At 41.5% G+C, this 24,904-nt stretch overlaps 1 protein-coding gene across 1 annotated transcript; it reads left to right on the top strand.

Moving 5' to 3' along the window:
* The first annotated feature begins 1,345 nt into the window (after positions 1-1,345).
* On the top strand, positions 1,346-24,407 carry SLC38A4 (solute carrier family 38 member 4). Its single transcript, XM_076331835.1, has 16 exons — positions 1,346-1,418; positions 5,522-5,752; positions 6,630-6,720; positions 7,772-7,887; positions 10,950-11,023; positions 11,151-11,243; positions 12,870-12,951; positions 13,050-13,132; positions 13,231-13,289; positions 13,684-13,962; positions 14,081-14,160; positions 15,282-15,382; positions 16,364-16,488; positions 19,143-19,287; positions 20,262-20,359; positions 21,797-24,407. The coding sequence occupies exons 2-16, from the start codon at positions 5,634-5,636 to the stop codon at positions 21,896-21,898; spliced, it is 1,647 nt and encodes a 548-aa protein (XP_076187950.1). The 5' UTR covers positions 1,346-1,418; positions 5,522-5,633; the 3' UTR covers positions 21,899-24,407.
* Positions 24,408-24,904: the final 497 nt, after the last annotated feature.

The following is a 24,904-nucleotide window of genomic DNA, read 5'->3' as shown; positions in this document are numbered from 1 at the left end:
ACAGTTTGGTGCCAAACCGCAGCTGAGAACTGCTTTAATTCATTAAGGACACCTATTCTTTGTCGTATGCTGTAGAGGGAGAGCCTGTTTCCCTCATTAGACCAGCTGATGCAATGGAAAATGTGGGCAGCTTTCAGACTCGAAGTCCCTTCAACCAGTTTAAGCCCCAAAATTTGTTCATTTTTCCAATTATGCGATAGGTTTAGAGCAAGATAGGACCTCTAGCTCCGAACCTTGCACCTCTTAATCTTTGGATTGTTCTACTTTTGGCATCGTATGGCATGACGGGCCTTATGATCAGTCGCATTTTCATGGGAATGCAGAACTGAGGGAGACAGAGCTTATTTTTGTTAAACTATTTGTCTGAGTCTATATTGGAACTAGGATTTTTTTTGGAGGGGGGCAACCATGAAACGGCACACCACAGCCTGTGCTGGCAGCAAGCAGGCAGAAGCCCTGCTCACGGCAGAGCGGGGTTGGGTTCCCACAGGTTGTCACCCAGCCTGAGCTAAAGCAGTCTGAAGTGCTCCACAGGAAACTCTAAGAATTAAAAATTACATCCCCTCACTTGCCTTCCTGCCTTTGCAGTCAGGCCAGTCTGAGGTCTTTAATCACAAAGCCTACACGGGAGGGAGGGCTGGAGGGTTGTTTGGTTTTTTTTAACTATGGTCATTATGTAATTGGATAAAAGGCTGTAAATTCTACAGTATTACAGGCACAACACAGGTAATTAAATACTTCTCCACAGGTCTATAGTGCCGTTAAATGAATAACATTTGTCACTTGACATATACCTCCACAATTGCAATTACAGTAAATATTTCAGCTGGGAAACTAAGGCACAGGTCAACCAGCCTATTTGAAAGCACACACTTCCGACCAAGTCCCGCTGCGCACACATCACTGCAATTGCAAGATGTAGCTCTGTAGTCGCAGAGATAAGAGCAGTGTGGGAGCCCTTAGTTAATTCTCCCAGATCCTATTTTCCAGGCTTATTACTATTGTGCTACTGCAAGTTTAATGCACACGCATCATTCAAAAATCAAGACTATCAAGTGAAAGCATGATCAAGCCTGGGTGAAGCATTCGGCGGATATGCATTTTGTAATAGTGCTAAGCTCAGAGAGCAAATAGCTCTGGTAACTGAGATGTTTGCCCTCAGTGTGCTCCAATAAACTGATTTACCTTTCTTCTTTTTTTTTCCCCTTTTTTTTAAAAAAGAGCTGACGCAAGTTTATCAAAGGGAGTTGTTGGGGTGTAGCAGCTGTTGATTGGTTCATCTGATACACTCCCATTTGTCTTTAAATCACTGTCCAACTGCTCTAGGTTGCACATGAGCAAACTTTTCATTACAGGTGCAATTCCTAAACGATATAACCTGCTTAGCAAGCGAGCAAGAGAACCTGCCTGACTCAGAGGTAAACCTAAAATTTTTCTCTTTGCAATGTTTGATCAATGTATGTTAGACACTGGCCACATCTTTAAAAATCGAGAATTAGAAATGTAATTAATCTGTAAATATAAGTGCAATGTGAAGGATGGGCTCCTTAAGATTTACTGACATGGTAATTTATATTGGCAAGTATCTTTGGTATTTCTTCAGGAATGAAATTTAGTCCTTTTTTTGTACAGCAAATCAAAACCTAAGCAACCAGAGAAGCAGCAAAAGGTGTTTAAAATTGACCAGGCAATTAAGAAATCAATGCTTGCTTTCCTTTGCAGCCCTTGGCTAACTTCTGAGAATCTTTTTCAAGGCTCTTGATTTATTTGGCTAACATTTCTGTAAATAAATGAATTTGTGAAAGCAGGCTCTGCATTTTAATTGTTTATTTCACAGTGACAACACATTTCATTTTGAAATAGCTGCGCAGACAATAATGTTATAAAGTCACTGTCATGAACATGAAGAATCTGGCAAAATCTGCTAAATCAGATACTATGGCGGAGCTTACAAATCTTGATACTGCAAAACCCATGAAAATGGTAGTCATATCTGTGACCTGGCATTATTTGCCTGATGGTTGTCCATTCTTTTAATGTCCTAACTGCAGACTGGACAGAAATCAATAACGTTGTGAAATCAAATGCCAAAAACGTCATCATTTTCTGAATCATTGCTGAAAACTGTTATTTAATAAATGATGCAAACAGTACCCTATACTTGAAGAGAAAAATAGTTTTATAGGGATAAATAACTCCCCTCTAATAATAGGTGAATCTCTTTTGCAACCAGTATTTCCATTTTAATGCCGTACTTTAAGAAAAATCTTTTCTGTTCAGCCAAATGCCACAGGAGGCAGAAAAACCATCACCATATTGAAGCCAAGTTTAAGGAACACTGTAGAGCTAAGAAATTTTTCTTGTACGTAACCATAAGGCAAAAATGTATTTATTTTAACTAAAGGGAAGGAAAAAGAAGTGGAGAGCTTTTTGGTTACTTCCAAACTTACAAAACTCCTCTGTAGGGGAAGGAAACCGGGTAAGTCACGATGGGTTTGGATGCCTAAAACAGGGTTTAGGCACCAAATTCAGAACTCTGAAGCAGAAAGCATTAAATCCCAGGGAAGCTAAAGCAGATGAACTTCGGTGTTTCTCCTCCAATATCATGTGCTAAGCTTCTGGCAGGGCCCAGGCCTGCCCGACCTTGGTGGCCGTGTTCTGTCATGCCATCACTGCCCTGGTGCCTGGCCATTACCCAGGAGCAGCAGTCCAGCCAGCACGAACCCCTGCAGGGGTGCAACTGTGCACCCACCTACCAGCCCTGGCAGTGGGCTTGGGCATGGTACAGCGTGCAGCTGTAGCCAGCATTTTATTTTAAACAGAGCCAGCTGGTGCGTCCCCCTTTTCCTAAATGATATCTTGCAGGTCAAGCAGACTCAAGAGGCGGAGGGCTACCCCATTTCCTCCTCAGGTGAAGGGGTGGCAGGCCTGTCCCTTCTATGTTACTCATGGGGAGGACGAGCTACCACTACCTCAACATCCTTCCAAAATCTTCAGTACCTGCAGCGTTAAGAACCTGAAGATATGGATTTCCACCAACTAAAGGACCAGCTCTGCCAAGTTCTGCTGAAGTTCAAAGGCACCATTGCTCATAATTACAGTTATTAGTGTTTGCAGGATTCAGATCTAATACCAAGCCTGTTTCATGGGTCTCATCCTGCCCATATCTGTGCCAATGGCTTTCAGCTCATGGTTTGCAGACACCTTGAGCTCTACCAACCGTTCCCTAAAAAGTGACAACTGCAAGAAACCAGGTTCTCAACAGATTTAATTTTGCTACCTGAGGCTTTGCAACTTCACCAGAAGACTTTTAGGTATTCACAGATTAAAAAAAAAAAAAAAAAAGAAAATCACTGCTTTATGCAGGAATTCCACAGCCTCCTGAGATGATGCCCATAAATCAGATTACTTCTGTAAATGTTTGACAGGACAATGTCCAGATGATTCTTATGCTGTAACGTATTTCCAGTCAATTTTTGCTCCCTTTTCCAAATTGTGTTTACTGTGCTGCACAGACTTTCCTCCTCAGCCTAATCTCTGTGTAACTTAACTCCTGGCAACTTTTTTGCTTACTTTTCCTCTGTTTCCCAACTGTTTGAAGACCTGTGTTTTTCGGACTGCCACTTCTGCGAAAGATGTTTCTCCGACAAGCATTAGGCAGTGCGCACAGGGGAGATTTTACCGTTTACCAGAACAGGGCTAAATGCAGTCAGATTTGTCTGCCTGACTTTTACACCACAGATTAAAAATAAGCATCAGGAATTGGAAGGACTTTGTTTCTCAGACAGGGCAGCGTCTGCTTTTGAAGACGGCTCTGTGAATGAAACCACAGTTGGGAGGGCTCTGTTGGGTTTTTTTTTTATTATTTTTTTGTCTCCCGGAGTTATTCATATCCCGAGCGGGCAGAACCCCCCGGCCACTGGAATGCGAGTGCCGGCAGCTCTGCCCTGATGCCCGAGTCACTCGCCCCCTCACGCACACTCCCCGCGCGGCAGCAGAAAGGAGTAAACACAGACGCTGTCTCTGGTAGGAAATTTCCTAATGCACTGTGTTATTGCTTTTCCTTTTCAGTTGTCTGGTCTGGGTGAATGTTTTTAGTAAGAAGCAAGGAAGCTGACTTTAATTTCTGGCCCGGGGTCAGTTTTAGCCTCCAGGATTGGTATTTAAAGTTTACATTTACATTTTAAGCACATGCACTCTAGCATTTTGCCACTACAAATACCTTTGTAAACGTTCTTAAGAACAGCATGTGATCAGTAGCAGAGGATAGTGAAGGTCTGATCATCGAGCAAGGACCCATACATCCATAAATGCAAAACCAGGAAAAAGGCTATTAAATAATTGCAGGTTTAGTGTTACAAAGAGCCAGAGATAGAAATTATTTGTTGCAGAGTTTTCTGATATTGTTATTATGCAGTGCTGGGCTGCATTTAGCATGTGATATTTAAGAAAAATATAATGGATCCAGCCAGTGCGCCTGATTGCAAGGTAGCGGGTAGAGTGCCAGGAGTCTGCAGTTCTGGCCCCAGGTGTGCCAGCAATGTGCTACCTGGTCTGTGCTTGCTCCCTTCACCGGTGTGCCCCTTTGTCTCCTCAGCTGTGAAATGGAAATATAAAATGCACCAAGGAATATCTTTGGGAAAGGAAAAGTATTGTAAAACTGCAACATTTCCTGCACAGTGTTTTCCTCTTGAATCTGGGAATAAGCAAATGAATGTAAATGTCTATCTGCAGATGAGACTGTAACATAAAGTTGCTGAGATCCCGGAGGTGAAGTCTTCTTTGTAACTTTGGTTTGTACAGTTTCCTTTGGTCCATATAGAAATAGAGAGTTGAGCATTTATTCATATGATTTTTAAAAGGCAGGGATTTTTCTAACAAGGGTAAAGATAGTCAGTCATATCCATGTAATAATCCTGTGTGAGGCAGAGCTTCTAGTCATGGGACAAGTAAGAATTAAACACAGATATACTGAAAACCAGAAACTGCTATATCAGAATTGCACCTCCTAATTATCGAAGAAGTGATCATACAGAGATGGTCACCTCTGTCAGATCCCAGTGAAAGGGACAAATCTTCAAAACATTTAAATCTGTGACGACATTAATCTTACAACGAATGATTCAAAACACTGAGCATTTCCCTTAAGAGTATGCACGTTTTGAAGCAGTGGTAGGAAAACCCTGATATACTCCCTTCATTTCTAACACCAAGCACTTCTGCATCACCATCCCCTAGCAAGTCAAAAGCAGCAGTTCAAGAAATTATTTTCTGCTGGCTTTGTAATTTTGCCAGATGCTGGACATGCACTGTGCATCCGTTGGCCCCTGCACTCTTTACCATTTGAAGGGAGACAGAAGGGCCAAGCGCTGGCACATAAAGGGACATTATGCTTGCCCAGAATTTTCCCGGTCTGCAAGTCTTATTGCTATTACAAAGAACAAACACAAACCCAGTGATTCACACTGGTTTATCTAATTTGAGGAAAACTCTAATGAGTTCTGTTGTGTTTTGTTTGCAGAACAGAGTGTTCCGGCAGTCCCCGCATGGTAGAGAGGACCCGCAAGCAGACGGCGCGGTGCTGTTTACCCTGAAGAAGCGAGTGTGTGTGCTGGAAAGCGCTGACCGCTCTAATGGATCGCATGGAGCTGCAAAAAGTCAACATCGAACTTGATGATCAGAGCAACAGTGGGGAAAGCCTCGAAGACAACTACACGGAGCTGGTTGATTCAGAAAAGGCTGCAATTAGGAGGTAAGCATTTAATTGGGAAGGCTGTTCTGTTAAGGCTAGAGAGCAGTAATCAAAAAACAAGCTTCACTAATGGCATCTGGGACTCAAAACATTTCCTAGGTAACACATTGAAATTAGTGTGATTGTTTAGCTAGCGCTTTCCCCCAGCACCGGCCCTCCCTGCTCTGCACCCTGGAGGATGGTGTGCCCAGCACAGCAGGGGCAGCCCGGGTCCCCCCTTGCCAGCCATCACCTGGAGTGACCTCTGCAGGCTCCCAGCCCCGAGCACCCACTTGGCAATTTCCAACCACTCCAGTTAGACAGCACACGTGTAAATTAATACGCTCTCAGGGCGGTGCAACCTGAGCACACTGAGACGGGGAATGCTTTCCAGGGCGAGGTATGGAGGGCAGCAGCTTAGTGCTCCCACAGGGACAGCCCACCCTCAGGCATCTCCAGCAGGACGCATCATAGCACCGGCACCTGAGTGGCCTGAGAAAGACCTCTCAAAACCAGCCACCAGCCTCCAGCTCTCAGCTTGCTGAACCCCCCGGCACGTATCTCCAACAGGGCAGTTACAAGGCACTTTGTTCCTCAGATGTGAAGTACGTGCTCAGCTTTAGCACATTGCTGGCAGTAAGGAATTGTTACTTTCCAACATCTGCAATCAGATATAATTTGAAGATTACTGGGTTTAAAACTAAATTCCAAGGCAAAGCAAAGATCTATTAAACATGACATTGGACATGAGAATCTTACAGGAGAAAAGAGGGTTTTTTCCTGAAGGATTTTTAAATATTCGTTGCAATGTCAAAGGAAAGTTTCCACTAATGACAAAAGGCACTGCTTGAACATAATGTGCCGTATCTAATATTTCCTTATTTTTCTTTGTGTTCAGTCCATTTGCTAGTGATGATGCAGAAAGTCAGAAGTTCCTTACAAATGGATATCTGGGTAAAAAGAAATTGGAAGAATATAATGAAGAATATGTAAGTTTTATTCATTTTTAAGGGTAATTAATTACAAAGTAAATCTTACTGACCTGAATCTTTTTCCAAAAGTTTCAGTAAACAAAGTTACTCTGGAGCTTGGTCAGCCTAATCTTGGCTTTGGAAGAGTAAACACGTTTTCTAACAGTTAGTGCAGCAAACCCTTTCTGTTGTCTTGCAAGTAAAACTGGGTCTTTTCTTCACAATTAATCAGAAAAATTCCTCAGATCGTACTTGGACTTCAGTAGCACCCTTGTCATCTCACTCGTTTAGCAAGGGGTGAGTCTGGACCCATATTTCTGACAAGAGGTTTGGTGCAGAGAAACTTTGTTACTCCTACATCCAGGTAGAGCTGGGCCTTAGTGCACACATCCTTGTATCGCTTGTTTCCAGCACCAGTGTAAATGAATCCACATCCCTTTAAAGAAGGAACATTCATGTTTGGCTTTACAGTGCTGAACATTACACACTCAGCACAACTTTTAGGCAACTCCACATGCAAATGGAAGCACAGCACCGGTTCCTGGGGCGTGCATGTGGGTATCTCTCTGCTCAGGATTTAACTTTATTCAAAGTTTTCCTGAATCTGATGCAAAGAAAGGCATCGTTTTGTTGGTCATGTTACAGGTTTTATTAGGATTGTTCAAATAAAACCAAAAAATATTATTTGTGATTGCAAGCTAAAATTAAAAGCCATATATCTTCTGAATTTTTAAAATCAATAATTGGGAAGTCTGTTAGATAACATCATGTATTTCTATAGAGGCTGGCCAACACAGCCAGTTGTGGTTATGTCACCTCAGTCGCCTGTCGGGGATGTAGCCCTCCCTCCTGCCGAGACAAGGGGAGAGCGGGAAGAGGCAAACGCCTACCAGCACAGCTGGCTTTGGGGGTAAAAGTGGCAAGCACCTGTGTGCTCAGGAACCTCGACAAGGCTCCACCTCTAAGGATCAAGACAGCAATACCAGGAACCCCAGCAATATGGATAATTTGTCTGTTGTGTGCAGTAAAATGCAAATTAATTGCCATTTTCTGTTCTTGCTCCCAACAGCACCAGGGCAGAGCTTCCTTTGGAATGTCCTCGTTCAACCTCAGCAATGCCATTATGGGCAGCGGCATCTTAGGGCTCTCCTACGCCATGGCCAACACGGGAATTATCCTTTTCGTGTAAGTACATAGAAAGAAAAGCAAATAGAATATAAGCAGTGAGCTGGAGCTAAAGCTTTTGTGGTTAGAGAGGTATGTTAAACATGGGGTTTTTAGCTGAAAAGTTTTGTAAGATCATCTGTAACGAAAACATTTTAGCTGCACCGCAAGGAACCGTCCACTGCTGACAAACCTTTTTTTTTTTTAATTTTAGCCCTGTTTTGTATCAGGAACACAACTGTGAATTGATACTGTGCAGTCAAAAACCAGAGGGGAGGAACAGTATACTGATCCTAAAATAACAACAGCAATCTTGCTGGTTCAGTATGGTAATTCAACAAGGAAAATAAATCACTCATAAAGTATATATTTACATCATCCCAACTATCTAATCACTATGTAGAAATGTAAGAAGAATATTCGATATAAGTCTGAAATAGCAGCATGCTTTGAATGCAAAGGCATTCACAGATTTATTCAGATTTAATGTTGCTCCCTCAAGTCTATTTGTACTCAATGTGCACAGATGACAGCAATGGTATGTGGCTGACATACAGTATCTATACAAAATGAGTTTTGATAGACAGTAACAGATAGCCATGTGAAGTTTTTTAATCTATGCCTAACCTTGTAAAATGAGAGAGACTGTACAAAAAAAGTTGGTTTTCTTTTTTTAATAACTGGTTTTAATTTTAACTGAAGCCTTAATTTTAATCCCCCATGAGGCTGGAATAAAACATGACAGTACTGTATGACAATGAGCCATTGTTTTACATTACTGAAATCTAACAAGCCTTTAAATCAGGTTGCATGGCTATCTTTATACGGTTTCTTTCTTCTGGAGATTGTGTAACTATGACAGCAACACCATTTGAAATGCTACATGTAGCTTCCAGTTGCTAAGAAACACCTCCTGTTTTGCCAGTAGAATTTTTAACTGAAAATTAATTGTAGATGCAAATTCTGTCCTGGATAAGTACTTCCCAGCACCTGCGCTCAAATAGTTTAGATATAGTATTTGCAGATACAAAAATGGAAGCCGGTTCTAAAATTGACTGCATTAGAGTCTGAAAAATGCAGGATTTTTTTTTTCTCCAACTTTCTCTGAGCACTTGTATTAACTAGTATGGCCATAAATTATCAATGGAAAGAAAACTGTGATACATCAAGCCTCACTAGATGAAAAAAACTTTGTAATATCTTTATTTTTAAGGCTCTGTTCATTCACACAGGTAGCTAAAAAAATTTGATATGAGCCTAATGACATTAGCTCTGTTGGCAGTGCTAAAGCAAGGAGTAATGCTAAAGCAACCCTATGGGCTGTTATACAGCAAAAACAAAGGATGTCTCCACCCCACAGTTCATTTTCTTTTCTGTCATACTTCCATACTTTCTGCATGAGAACATTCTCCCTTCTGGTAGAGGAAGGAGTTTTATTTAAAAGTACAAAACTGTGTGGGGATATTGTTACCCTCATGGCATGCATCCACTTGCCAAAGATTCTTCTGTTTTCACAGATCGTGATGCTAGCGTTAGCGGGACAGAAAAATCCCATCCACTAAATGGAAACTGCTGGATATTAATTCTAATTTAGACGATGCTGGCAGCATCGTCTAAATTTTTGTAATTTACTGTTCTCATGTTGCCCAAGTGCTCTTGTGCTGGAAGATGTTCTACAGGGTGAAGGCAGAAGGAGGGCCCCTAAAACTCAGCAGCTCTCCAGAAGTTCCCATAAGATCCTCCTCTCCCACAGGGAAGGTTTTCAATGGCACAGAGCACACACTAGAGCATCTCTTCTGCTGCCTGGCATGACCTAGCAAGTGCAACCAGGATGGCTTTGGTTTACCACACCTCATGCGTCAGGACACGGAGACCATGTCTCTGAATAGCAGCTGCATGGGTGCCCCTGATCAAGAAGGATGCCAGCAGGATACACTGCAAGCTCAGACATGATGCCGCTTTACCATATTGCAGGAGCCCACAGCATGAGAGATGACCCTGCTTACATGAAGTCTGTAGTGCTGTCTGTCTCTCTTGGAGAAATAAACTTGAGAGAAAAGTGATGGTCTGGTGGCCATCACCTGGCCCCAGGGCCTATGTCTCCTCTTAGACTGTAACTCATTTATGAACTCGGCTGTCAGTGTCTCCCGTATCTATACCAAACTGTGTGTTCAGTGGAGTGGAAGGTGTGGGCACAACCTCCTGTTCATTGAGTAAGGCACATCGGTATTTCCCAGCTCTGTCATGTTATCATCGCATACCCTTCTGCACCAACACTTGTGCAGGCTGATGACAAGACGGTTATGGTAGTAAAATATGCTGCCCATGGTGTTGTGCCCTGAAAATGTCATACAAAGGTACATTTTTCACCAGCAGTTTGCAAAAGGCAGATAGCTGAAATCACATAGGATGCAAATGTTGTGTGGAAGGAACAGGGCAGTAATCAGAATTAACAAATTCAGGCACCAGTTACCTTCAAGCAGACTAGGCTAGAAGAGTACGCTGCAACTGCTCCAAGAGCAGGTTTTCCAGTGTCACGCTGCGCTTTAGCATTATGCAAGATTCCTAATGTACTTTGTAAAGTAAGCATCTCAAGCTAAACTCCACAACTTCACGATGACATGGCAGAAGTCAAAAGTAGTGACAAGCCAGGAGCTGGCAGTGAATTTGTCACAATCATGGTTTGGGTTGGGTTTTTTTATAGCTCAGAGTAAGGCAAGAGATTAAAATGAGAGGTCAGTGAGCAGGTAAGAGACCAAAGACCTGACTGTTGCATAGAAATCTGTTTACCTTAGTAGGGTCTTGTTAAGATGTAAGATTCTGTCCTTGTGGAACAACACAAAATTGGCACCTACTTGGACTTAAACAAGCCTTGAGGGGTTTCTGGAGTGTATAAGGTGCAACTGCACTCACGAGTAAGCTGCAGACACTTAGGTCTGCATTTACCACTAGGAGTCCAAAGCACAAACTTGCTGAAAACTATTTACACATTGAACTTCATAAGAATGAGCAAGCATACATTCAAATTAACTGAGTGTCTCTGGTGTCCTGCTTGGCATTCTGATTTCTGTTTTGCCTTGCAGAGTTCTGCTGCTCAGCGTAGCAATACTGTCGCTCTACTCGGTCCACCTCTTACTGAAGATATCAAAAGAAGGAGGTATGAGAATCAGGCTGTGACTGACAGAGTCCCTACTGCATGCATGTATTTTACCTTGGAATGCAATTCATCAAGTGTGTCCAATGCAGTGGCCCATGTTTCTTTTTTGTTTTGTTTTTTTTTTCAGGATCATTAATATATGAAAAACTGGGAGAAAAGGCATTTGGCTGGCCTGGGAAGTGTGGTGTTTTCATTTCAGTTACAATGCAGAACATTGGAGGTAAGGGGCAAAAGTTTTTAGAAAAACGTTTTCTAACTTCTGATGCTTTTCTACAGAACATAAGTGATTTCGCTCCTCTGTCGGGCTAAAAGGCATCAGGGATGAGCCAGGTACAGTATACACTATACTGTAATAAGGAAGGGCAGGAGGAATTCATCTTGCCTTGTTTTGGCTACCTGACACTTCAGTGTCTGGTGAAAGCTAGTTGCCTGGGATCTCTCCATGACCAGTGAAGAGCCCTCGGTGATGGCTAAAATGGCTTGGTTGACTGTCCTCAAGGAGTTGGCCATTTCTCTTCATTGAGTACAGCTTAGACTAGACACCATCTGCTTCAACTTAGAAAGGATGAATCCCACCTAAAAGGAAAAGCACATGGTTCTGACTTCTCCATTAAAAAAAGTGCTTCAGTAGTTCATTTTCCAGCTCAATTCCCTCCTTGAGATGACAGTTGGGTTGTGATCTCTCTAAGAAGTTGAGTGTTTAAGAGTGTTGAAAGTATTGATCCACACAAATACTTCCTGTGAAATATCTATCAAGTAACCTCCATCCGCTCAGAACAGGAGACTGTTTACTTACCAATGTAAACAGTAGAGGTAGGACTGTGCCTTCATGCAACAAAGTTTATTTCCTTTTACTACCCTGAGAGAAGCCTTTTAGGAGACTGGAGAACACCATTGTAATTTTTTCCAGATTTCTTAAGGAGACATAGATGAAATACAAATTAAATGCATCATTGGTCAATTAAATATATGTAGATTTTTTTGTGATCTCTCTCTTGGAACTTGGTATGTTTTGCAAATCTCCATCAACAACTTTGCAACCCAGACAGAGGTGGTTCACATCTCTCTACTGCAAGAGACTTTTTGATTTTGTTCATAAAAGATCCTGTTCCATGGTCTTCCTTTCCTTCCTCAAGCCTGGATATCAAAAGTGGTTGAATTCAGGAAGGAAGTATGCTTCCCTGTTAGAGAGGAATAGCTGTTCCTCTAGTCCAGTGATTTTCAACCTCTTGTCTAGATTGATCCATAGGTCTCCAGAGACCTCTCTGTGGCCAACGTAAAATAACTGAAAAAAAGCATGCCTTCTGGCAGTACATTTAAATGAGATATATAGAAGTCCACCCTTCCATCAGGAATCTTGATAATTTGATATCTTGATATCTTTTTTTTATATATATGGAGTAGAGTCGTGGAAGAAAGAAGCTTAGAATAGAAGGGATAAGGTAGATGAAGAGATTTAGAGGCAGCAACAACTAAAGTTACTACAGAATGTGGATGGAGGGTGTCCGTTGGAAAACCAACATTTACAACAGAAAAGCAAAAGGAAAAGTTAAGAGTGTAAATTTCATCAGAACAGTGATTTGAGCATGTTGTTAATTCAGTAATAACTGTATTGTATTCTAATACTGAATGCTAGATGTCATTCAGGACATGCTCATAACAATATCAAGGGAACGTACCATCTATTTAGTCACACTGTTATTTGAACAAAACTCATTTCTCTATTTTAGCAAAAACTGGTTTTCCAAAACAATGTGGTTTTCATGCAGCATTAATTTTTTTAAAACAAATTATTTTTGTTGGAACGACACTGTTTTCTCTGAAAGTGTTTGTTTGGTTTTTTCAGCAATGTCAAGCTACCTCTTTATTATTAAATATGAACTTCCTGAAGTGATCAGAGCATTTATGAAACTTGAGGAGAGTTCTGGGTAGGTACCTTTGCCCAACCTAAACCTCAGATGAATTTTTTTCACTTTGATGTCAATGATAATGATGATGATTGTTATTTTTTATTCCTCCTCTTCAGAGAATGGTACCTAAATGGGAACTACCTCGTCATACTCGTAACAGTTGGGATTATTCTTCCCCTCTCCCTTCTAAAGAGTTTAGGTAAGATTAATGCCCCACTTAACCTCATTTCTTATTTCTATTAGGACTGTGAATTTATATGTAGCTGAATTGTATATTTTTTTTTTCTTGCTTCACAGGTTATCTTGGTTATACAAGTGGTTTTTCACTGACCTGTATGGTTTTCTTTGTCAGTGTGGTAGGTGACTGTTTGGGTATTGTCTCTAAACAAATACAGAGTCTGTAAACTGTGCAACGCTGTTATATTTCTTACCATGACAATTTAATGTGGATGTTAGAATAGCACCTACAAGTGAATCAAATCAACAAGCCTATTGCTGAACGAAGCCAGAATAAAAAAGATCAGCCTAAAAAACAACATTTGAGAATAAAAAATAAAGCATGACAACAGCAGAGACAGAGTAACAACAAATACTTGCAGGAGAAGCAGAAGTGATAGCACTCAGTTTCTTGCTCCCACTCTTTCCCCGCTCTTGTCTGTGTGCCTGTTTATATTTCTGTTGGCATATCATGGGTATAAGTGTAATCTCCTATGGTGGTACTCTTCTGATGACATTGCTACTCTTTTGTAGGTAATCTTCAAGAAATCCCAAATACCCTGTCCTCTTCCCATCATGGATCACGGGGTTGAAAACTGGACCGCCACCAACAACACAGTGCCAATGCACCTGGTCACGTTACCAAATGAGTCTCTCAGTTCTGGTGTGAATTTCATGATGGACAACACAGCTGGGCACTTGCCGGGCCTTGAGGAGCCAAAAGATACCTTCCCCAAAAGTGGTGTAGAATATGAAGCACACAGCGACAGTAGTGACATGTGTCAGCCAAAATACTTTGTGTTCAACTCACGGGTAAGGAAGATTCTGTAGAATTTGTCTTTAGCCATTCATACCACAGCTAAACTGCTGCCTGCCAAAAGTCAGAGGTACAGCAGTGACCATTCTTACTAATGGGAGCTTTATTTTACAGACTGCCTATGCAATACCCATCCTGGCATTTGCATTCGTATGCCACCCTGAGGTGCTACCAATATACAGTGAACTGAAAGAGTAAGGTTCTTAAATTTTGTCCCATATTTCCAGTTAACCATAGCTAGAAATCACTTTCTGTCTTCTTCCTTGACTGGTGGTGTGTAGACACCCACCCACTACTGATTTATTGCATTCCATAGTAAGCAGATATTGGCTTTGCTTTGACCTAATAGTCAGATAATGGTGACAGAGAACCACTATTCAGATAGCCGTGTTGATCGATATTTACTTAGGAAAGGAGGAATCTGGACAGTCTTTCAAACGATGTGAAATATACTGGGGAACTTGGTTGCACTGAAACAGATAATTCTGTTTTCTAAAAATATCTTAATGAGTTCTGTGTCTGGGTCAGCTGCTGCTTAAAGTTTCTTGGGATGCCATTGTTTTGGGTGTCTTACATAGGCTCTTAACCCAGACTATTTTGCTTATCAAATATCAAAAAACAAATACCCTTGGTTAAATCAGCACAGAGTTGACAGTGGGAAGGGCTAAGAAAATGCATTTGTTCAACAGCAAGAATTATATTACAGGAGGTTTTGCTGCAAAACTCAAGGAGGCCAAGACCCATTACCTCCTATTTCAGCAGGTTTAACCTCAGAAGAAATAAAAATTCTCAGATGACTTGGGAACCTGCTTCAAGGTCCTATATGCTGAAGATTTTCTTACACCAAATCTTTAACCAAAGGATTTCTAAAGAAAGGACTTGACCTGCAGGAGGTTCTTGAACCTGCAGAACAGCCCTATGTAGATATAAGGGTATGTTCATATAGAGCTGACTGAAAGCTCTTGTCTGTTATTATTACCAGCCCTGTAATTTTAGCCACTCCATTTTTTATTTAAAATACACCATTTGAGATTGATAGTACATAAATAATTATACACAAAATAACATGGCACATTTATATGTTGCCACTAAGTAAGCAGTGGAAATGGAGTTTCAACTCACTTTTATAAGTCTGTGCTCTTCTGCATAGAGCTGCAAAGCTTCAAGTAAAGAGCTCTGTATAACTAATGTGGTTGCTATGAACTTACTAGCCAGTGAGGGGATGTCAGTAGAGCTATGACTCTTCAGAGTACTTCTTGTACAAATAGAGGCTTTATAAGAATAACACTGTTACTCTCTTTCTCTCCTACTTCAGTCGTTCCCGAAAGCGGATGCAGAATGTCTCAAATATCTCCATCACAGGCATGCTTATCATGTATCTTCTGGCTGCCCTCTTTGGATATCTTACCTTCTATGGTAGGTCAAAGCCTTGTTCTCTGCAGAATTTTCCCTCTCATTCCAAAGCAGGCGAGATGGATCTATCACACTGAAGCTCAAGTGCTCATGTATTTTCTGTGGGCCTGAATCCAGGTGTAAGCATTATTCAAACATAATACGTAGTGTATAACCTCCTGAATAAGCGGTGGGACTTATCCAGCTGTCAGGCCACAAGTTCCTCACCCATGAGAGACTCAGGGGCACCTACTAGGGGGGCCAGTTGTGTATCTCTTGGTTTTGTGAACTCAGACAACAAGCTGCTGTAAACTTGGCTCTTGGCAAAGGCCAAGAGTGACCGTACTAAAAATACTCTAGTGCTCAACAGTTTTACATGACACTATTAAGTGCTACCCACCCTGGCTCTGACGCCACTAATTCAGCTTCACCTATGCTGAAAAACAGGTGCAAATCATTCTAGTGTAAAAAACATATGGACGAGCTAGACTAACAGGTAGGTAAACAGAGTAGCCCCCGTATTAGCACACTGTTTTATGCAAACGCCACCTCTTTTTACCTCGTTAGTTCCTCCGTTACAGCAGAGAAGTGAATGACACAGCACAATCTGCTCTCTACCGCTGGGGCAAGAGGGCTCTGTCCAAGAGCTGGGACACCTGGGTGGAGGTCAAGGGATCTGTTCCCAGTTCAGTTAGTTGTTTCTTATTTCGATTCAGATAAATTATTTTTGCCTCGGGTTCCACATCCACTTAATGACTTTGAGAAAGTCATGTGAGATACTAGAGTACAAAGCATCACCTCAGAGCTGTATTACCCTCATCGTCTCTGAATGATGGACTTGTATCAGTCATGCTGGGAAAATTCCACTTTCGTGCCTAGCTCATAACATGTATCTGATGACAGCAGCTGGCCAGAGCTAATCTTATCTGGCTGCAGTATAAAGATCCTTTTGCATGTGCAGATACTGCTTAAGTGATTTAACTCCTTTCTGTTTCCTTTTTGTAGGAGAAGTTGAAGATGAGCTACTCCATACATACACCAAAGTGTACACCTTCGACACCCTTTTGCTGTCAGTTCGCCTGGCAGTGCTGGTGGCTGTAACCCTGACCGTGCCCCTTGTCCTTTTCCCTGTAAGTAACACAGCTGCTGAAGCTGAAATCAGGGCTAGCCCATATACACTGGCTGTATGTCCTTAGCACAGACAGACTTTAACAGTGAAGAAAAGTAAGCCTGAGTTTTTATTTGGGAGGGTCTCTTTTCTCACATGCAGTTTGACCAGAGCAAGGACCTTAGGTAGTTAGGGTTGCAAACTTTGAAAGGCTGAAATAAATCAGTCTTTATAAATAAATCAGAAATAAATCAGGAACAACTGCCCTGGCTCTCTCTGGCTCTCTCTGTACTATATTTAACAGAGCAGCAGTGTAAGTACTGAAGACTTGGGGATGTACTGAAACCACATACAAGATTTCCTAATACAGACATCGGCACTTACTATAGCATCCAAACTCAAGAAAGACACATGCAGCCCAGGCCACGTGCTGCGCAGGACTGCCAGACCTGGCTGCCAAGGTAGAGAGGCAGAGGCCCTGTGCACGTCTTACGTACTTGAGTCTACGGAGAGGGGAGGAAGCTAAGTGCCAGGAAAACAGATGGAGTCAAGACCCAGCCATATAGTGAGATGTCTGAGCAAAGTTTGGAGCTTCTAAGTGTTGTTCACAGGGAAAAACGCAATATCCACAGTAGCAGGGACAGAAAGGCACAGCTAAACAAACCACTCTGCAGAGGGACTGACCATCCTCAGGGACCAACCCCCACCTGAAGAGCAGACCTCCAGGCTCCTGAATGTACAGGACTGTCCCTCGTGCCTTCCCTGAGCTGCTATGCAGCAGGGGAGAGAATAGTTGATCCTGGTCAGTAAGTTTTGGGAGGCTGGTGTGCCATTTGTGTGGCACGTACAAGCCCAGCATCATGCTGCCAGCAGCTTCCCAGCAATCTGTGTCACACCGTAGTGTTTCCATCTGATGAGAGCAGTAATCCTGGGGTCCTGTTGCTCCGTTGTCCAGGATGCAAACACAAGCTCTGCGTATATACTGTTTCCAGGCTTGCTGACAAATACCTAAGAGCAGGGATCACCATTCAAGGTTGTCCACAAAAAAAATATGTTGTGGTATAAAGCACCCGGAGTGATCAGTCCATCTAGCTTACAGAGTGCTCCGGTGCTCTGCCTTAAATGTTGTGTTTAAACCAGTGACTAAATGCTTAAATTAGTCTTAACTAACTGATCACTATTCATGGGAAAACAAGCTAAGGACATTGCAAAAGCCTCTATCTGTCAGATGTAGCATTTTGCATTTTTAGCTTTCTGTATTATCATTTTTATATCTGAATAGTGTGCAAAGGCCTAGCAGTTACATACCACAGCACTAATTGCTCTATTAAAAGAACTCCCAAGAAAATATCATTTGCTTGTAAGCCAGCATATCAAACAATTTTATACGGCCTATCAGGAGAGCCAGCTCAGCAGATCTAATTACTCCAAATAAGCAGTATAGTTGTATCAACTACTTCTTTATGAACTACCACATTTGTATTTTCTTAAAGTAGTCAGAGTTTATTCTTTTTAAAAAAAAAAAAAGAAATCATTGCATTGCTAAAAAATAAAATTAAATATAGATCTATGTACCATTAGCCACTGTAAAACTTCAGTTTGATAGCTTCATTTTAAGGACAATGTCACAGCAGGAATAATGCACAAGATGCTGACAGTAAGTGAACAGGAATACAAGCAGCAGTTCTTTGATGGAATAAAGCTGTTTTACACCAACTCAGGGACTGGACAAAATTTTTGCAATCGGTGTCCCTCTTCCTAATATTGGCTCACATCAACCTGAAAAACATAAAAAGCAAAATTCATGCTGTGTTTTCAAATGATGGGCTCCAAGTCTGACAGCACTCCATACATTTATTGGATTGCCAAACTCATCCAGAAACAGTTGTCTGTTATTTTAAAACAACCAGAGGTAGTTTTTGAGCTTTTTTAAGTGTAAAAACATTTTTGTTCAACTTCTACATTTCAAATCTTCTAAGTTAATCATGGTACTTCAGAGTAACACTTATCTCCCGCCACCAAGGGGATTTGCTGTTGACCTTTTTCCTACTTACCATCTTTGCTGATGAAAAAGCAAAAAAACGCTCTCTGTGTTGTGTGAGAAAGTCAGCGGAGCAAAAAGGATCTTCTGCAACAGCTTTTAGGATTATAATTTCCAAATGGCATTGAAAAATATGCTTTTATTTTGAGAGAGAGAGATATGTATATACATATATTTAATGCAAGTAAAACAACAGCTTGCTCCTTCTCTCACAAAAGTAAATGACAGAACTCCTGTGGGATTTTCAGAGGGATCAGGTTCAGGAATACAGCAACTCATATTTCACCAGTGCATTTTTTGCCTGCTGATTAGTATTCGTAGTGGGGGTTTCGGGGCGGTGGGGGGGGGGTGCTGATATTAGCATCTTTCAGGTGAACAGATTTCATGTCCCTGATTTTACACCCTATTTACTTGACGTTCTTCTACACTGCAAATATTTGAGTTTCTGTTGTGAACCCAGTTCTCAAAAACCTACATCAGAGTAAGATTACATTAAGGGAATCAAAGACTGAAAACACATTTCTTCAGTCAGAATTTCTCACAGCAAAAGTAACTAGTATAGATCATTTAAAAAAGTGAAAAATGAAGATAAATTAATTGCTGGTTTGCTTTCCCTGCTGGTTTTCATCTTACAGATCCGTTCATCTGTCAGTGCATTGCTGTTTCCCAAAAGGCCATTCAGCTGGATAAGACATTTCCTGATTGCGGCAGTAATTCTTGCTTTTAATAACCTGCTTGTAATTTTTGTCCCGACTATTAAAGACATCTTTGGATTTATCGGTAGGTTTCATAAATACTTTTTGTTTACTCTGTTAATCCTTTCCACAACATATTTACATTCATGGACTGAATGACAGTTTCAGTTTGGGTCTTACACAGACTAAAGTTAAAAGGGAAATAAAAATTCTCAAATATCTGACAGAGAAAGCTAAACGCTACCCAGCTTCGTTGCTACCTTGCATGAGGCACAAGGAATCCAATAATCCCAGTATAAAAACTGGCAAGGAATTCCCATTTTGACAAAAAGGGCATTTAGTGCTTGTGGGGGAGAGGGAAATCACCTTTGGTTTTCAAGCATCTATAGCCTGGACAAAATGTATTGACTTCCAAACTGTGATGTTAGAGAAAGGAGAAAAGTGACACATTTCTTTTGACATTCACAGTTCTCTCCCTGCCTCTTTCTTTTGGTCAGTTTTGCCCTCTGACCTAAGAGGTCCATGAAGGGCCTCCATGCTCTGAGCTGCTTGAGGACTCGGGGATGCAGATGCCCTTGAGAAAGAAACCTCCATGGGGTTTCTGCCTTTTTCGTATTTTATACTCCATGCAAGCAGTTGGTTTGCACGTCCCTGGCTTTTACACCTGGGCCACCGCACTGGGGTCTGCCGAGATGAGAGGAGTAGGCATTTCCAGGGCACAGCTCATCCACCCTGTTTTCAACACCTGCTTTCCAGGGTCATCACGCCCTGGGAGTGCCTGCTTGTCCCTGCTTGACCAGCTCACAGGCAGACGTCTGTATCACAGGCAGCCACACCAGTTTGAAAAAATCCTCTCGGCAACGAGTGCCTCTCCGGGCCCTGAGCACTCAAATAAGTGATTGGACATCTACGGCTCTGCATGAATGCTGTCTACAGAGAGATCCCTTTGTGCAGCTGGGCTCGGAAGAGCAGCTGCCTCCCCACACACTCCCTTTTGCAGGTGCACCACGTTGCTTATGTGTCAGACGGCACGGTACTCAGCTCTGCTTTCTCTTCCAGGTGCCTCTTCTGCTACGATGCTGATTTTCATCCTCCCTGCTGCCTTCTATCTGCGGCTTGTTGAGAAGGAGCCCCTGAGGTCTCCCCAGAAGATTGGGGTAAGGGAGCTAACAGCAATTGCAACAGGAAGGATGGGAGGGTGTGTGCTTTCCGCTGGTCACAAATACTCGGCCCTTTGACTTGCAACACCCGGCAGTTGATCACAAATGGTAGCATCCCACTCAAAACACAGGTCGGGTAGTACAATTCACCTTAGTGTGGAGAGCCAGGCTTCACAAGCCGAAGCCTTTAGCACCCTGCTGCTACTGACACACAACAGTAAGTGTCTAGGTTAAAGTGTATCTTAAATCACTAGAAAAAGGCATTTATTTAATCCAGTCTAAGCTCTAGTTAACACCTGCACTTGTATAAATAACACCTAGACAGCGTATAAGGAGCTGTTGGTTCATGCTAGAAGGCCAGCTGTGGATTAACAGGAAGATTTGAGGTCAAGGTTGGGAAGGAAGTTGTACTGCAGAGATAATTAAGTAATAGTGAGTTCCTCACTGAGATAGATCCATACACCTACAGGAGACACGTGTGAAGGTCTATCATTTATACACAGCATGTGTTTACACATCGTGCTGGACTTCCGCAGCAGTACCTTTCATCCTGAACATCAATAGCTATCTGCACATTTAACAATATCACCAAGGAGATGTCCTTTGAAAATTTGATCAGAAAGGTTATTGATGAAATATATGTGCAGACACATAATGTAAACAGATGTACATATATACATCTATATAAATGTTCACAAAAAACATGGAAGTGAAAGTTCAACCCATACATACTGCAAGTAGAAAAGAAAAGTTTTGTCATCATAAAATTATTTCTGAGGATGACTTTTGGAGCTGTTATTATAGAGAGACTGTGAATATTTGTTCATGTCTCTTTGTTCATTCTTCATGTTGCTGTGTGTTAGGCACATCTAGAATTTCACACCCTGCACTGAGATTACATACAATATTCATCTTTTTGTCGCGAGGCAGAATATTGTTAAGTGTGGACAGATTACGGCAAACTAAAGCCCCGCTAAAGCAAAGAGGGAATGTAAGCATCTGAATCCCTTGAATATATACAGAAATGCCTTCAGAGGAGAGGGATGGGCTTACCTGTTTGTCTAATAAGGACGAAAGAGATGATTAACTCTGAAGCTGTTCTTGATATGATCAAGAGACAATGATCATTCATTGAAAACTGGTCAGGTTTAAAGAAAAAAAAACTGTTCCTCTGTTATAGTTTATATTATTGTTCATAATAACAAAGTGGGGGGGTTTCAGGTCTAGTCTTGTAAAGCCTGGCTGTCTTGGACTGAAATTCACACAAGAGTAACTTTGATTCACACAACCCTGTATGACATTACTTGGGCCACAGAGAATGACCGAAACTCAGGCCCTGGGTGTTACATAAATACGGTTCCAGTGGGACAGTCTGTGAACTACAGTCTGCTCAGTCACTTGCTTTATTAATACAATTTCATTTTCCAATTGCAGGCTCTAATTTTTCTCATACTTGGCATAATCTTCATGATTGTGAGTATGACTCTTATTGTAATGGACTGGATTTACAATCCCCCAAGTTCCAGACATCACTAACCTGTGGAGACAACCGAGTGCTTTTTATACCGTAAATATTTGTATTGTGTGCTCCAAAGGACACCTAAACGGGACTGTTATTCCTAGCTAGTAACTGCAGTATTTTGAAGACAGTTTCTGGTAAGGTCACTAGAACCCAATGGAGTCTACGTCATCCTTTTCACTAAGGATCATTATTTATGCATTAGGAACCTGAGCTTAGCATTTCTGGCCAGGCTAAATGAAATGTGTGGTGTGGATGCGTGGATGCTTTTTATTTTCAAAACGAAAATAACTGTGTACATAGTCCTCAAAAATAGCTTGGTGTCACCCTTTTCAACCTCTCCCGTCATGCTAATAACCACAGTTCCTAAGGCCCTGGAAAGGTAACGGCCAGAAAACCAGCTAGTGCCTTGTTTTCTTTCTGAAGCTCGTGGGAGTGGCTGCCCAGCTCCAGGAGAAAGGGTACGGTTTCTGTAGGGGATCTGAAAGGTGACTGCTCCCTACCAATCTGTCTATCAGAAAGGTGACGGCTTTGACAAGCCAGTGGACAAAGCTGAGCATCAGATTTGTTGCCCAAATTCGTCACCCTTGGCAGGTGACCGCTGTCGTACAGAATAAAGCTCTCTGGCACAGACTCTGTGCTGGGACATGTGCGTGAAGAACAGTTGAGCATTCGCGTTTTGTTGTTAAAGATGCCTGTGCTGGAAATGTCAGGCATTTCTGCTGTGGGGTTTTTTGGTTTTCTTTACTTTTTTAATTCTTGTGTGAGCTTGCATCACTGAACAAGTTGTATCCTCCATAGAAACTTGTCTTCCATTCTCACGGGAATCTAAGGAGACTACAAGGTGTGGCAAAGCACCCTATCCAGTATTGTTCAGTACTTGTGTATTTGATAAATGTTCAGTGCAGGAAACTGTAATTTGCTATATATAAAAATATATGTATTTATGTACATAATTTTTTGTTTTCCTCTAGTTATAAAAATGTTACCCTGTGGTAAATGATTTTTGAAAATTTTTTTATGTGTCACTGTTTTCATAGCCACACACTTAATATTGTTTTGAAGAAAACATATTGGATTGGTGGGTTTGTAAAAGGTTCATTTTTATTCAGCAGTGTTTGAAATATACCTGTAGCAAGCCCTAACTGTTACCTGTGTAAAAACACATTCAGATGTTTACTACTTATGTTACAATAAATTGCAAGATATTTTCCTCTTGAGAATTTTTAATACGTGCCTCAAAGTTCTGTATTACCATTGTAAACCACAAATTTGGGTAACTTGCTCTGTTGCTGTACCTTAGCTTCTCTATGCACATCCTAGCATTCAACAACATACATAATTAAGCTATGCAAAGGAAAAGACATTACTGACGATCTCAAGCATATCATGCTATGCAGCTGTGCAAGACAAGACAGGAAAAAAAAGGTTAAGTAAGTAAGTTCTGTGTTATATGGATGCTTAATTAACACTCAGTACCCTCCAGATTGTGATTTTGTCTATGCTGTGGAGTACCCACTGCATATGTTCTCTGTACACACAGGGAAAAAGTCAGAGAAGTCACGTTAACTCCATAGCAGAGGGAATGAGTGGGAAGGTGCGACTGTTGGTTTTAACACACTTACACAAATCCAGGCTCATGTAATTGGAGTATTCATTTTCCAACTTAGAAATCTGTTGAGTACACACCTGTGAACTCAGAAGGCCAAAAAGCACACAAAAGTTGACTCTGCTCATTCATCAGCTTTGCACAAAATTGAGTGTGTGTATAAATGTGTGTCTACTTACAGGTTAACTGGAAAAGCATATCAAATATATATTCCATGCCAACTGCTATATTTCTGAGCAGTATTTTATGCTCACTTGAGTACTGTATCCTTAATATACTGGAGCACACTTCCTTGTGAATGCTAAGTCTGGGTTTGCATTTTTTAAAGAAAAAGGTGCCAATAATCTTTTGCTCTATTTTAAGCAGACTAATACAAATAATGCTGCATTATTACTGAAGAGACCTTTAACATGGACTAGAGTTAATAGTAACACGCCCCTACACCTCTCTTCCTATTGCCATTTCTGAGAGTTACATGTATGAAAGAACCGAACTGTAACTGCATCTTTGCTTCAGAGCAAAAGCACATATAGTGACTGCAGCTGCATGTAGAGACTTAGGAATTTACATAGCCCACGTAAAATATAGATGAACTCAAGAAAAGTAACAGAAAAACTATGGGACAACGGCACAAGTCACTGCCTTTTCATGGCACAAAACTATCAGTGTCCAAAATAGAGGTAGAGAGTGTGTAAAATGCCAATTTTTCAAGTTAAACTATGTTGGTCACAGCGATATGCAGCTGCCGCACATACTGGGACTAAGGGTAGTATTGCACACTAACTTATTAGCACTGCTGGGAACGGTGGATGTTGGAGTTTCTTGTTCATTTTGTAATGTTGACAATAGGCCTTGTGAGTATTTTTATTATAAAACCGTCCATTGATGTACAATAAATGAATTTTTCAAAGACTACAGAACTTTTTTCTTCTGTTTTAGGCCAGCAGGAGAAGGAATTTTTTGAAAATCAAGCAGAGTCAAACTGGTAGCCTTAACATGAGCATCACTAAAACTGCATTCCCTTTTAAGAGAGAAATTTGTGTGCCCATGTATCTGCAGATGAGCGAGACAGCAGACAGTGCAGCCCCTTCATGTAATAACCCTTTTGCATACCCCGTTTTATATCTATTCATGGACCTGCATAGACATCACCGGGTAGAGAATGACTGGCGTTAAAAGTGGGGTTATCTGCGAGATACTGAATGCCTCGTTCTTTGGAGCATGGGATTAGCCGGGATACAGGGTATAGCAGCTAAGTATAGTCACTATTAGGAGCGTGCACCAGATGGTACCGCTCTGTATAAATACTTCCTATCATTGCAGCTGTAGGTTTTCCTGCTGTTACATATTTGTCTGGTGTATAATCGTAGCCCAAAATATACTGGTCTACGCACTGCTCCAGCACCGATGAGCT

Source organism: Aptenodytes patagonicus, chromosome 1 (genome assembly GCF_965638725.1).
Source record: "Aptenodytes patagonicus chromosome 1, bAptPat1.pri.cur, whole genome shotgun sequence".
In the NCBI taxonomy this organism is placed as follows: domain Eukaryota; kingdom Metazoa; phylum Chordata; class Aves; order Sphenisciformes; family Spheniscidae; genus Aptenodytes; species Aptenodytes patagonicus.
The sequence above is the reverse complement of the archived record's forward strand: the minus strand, read 5'-3'. Positions and strand labels throughout refer to the sequence as shown.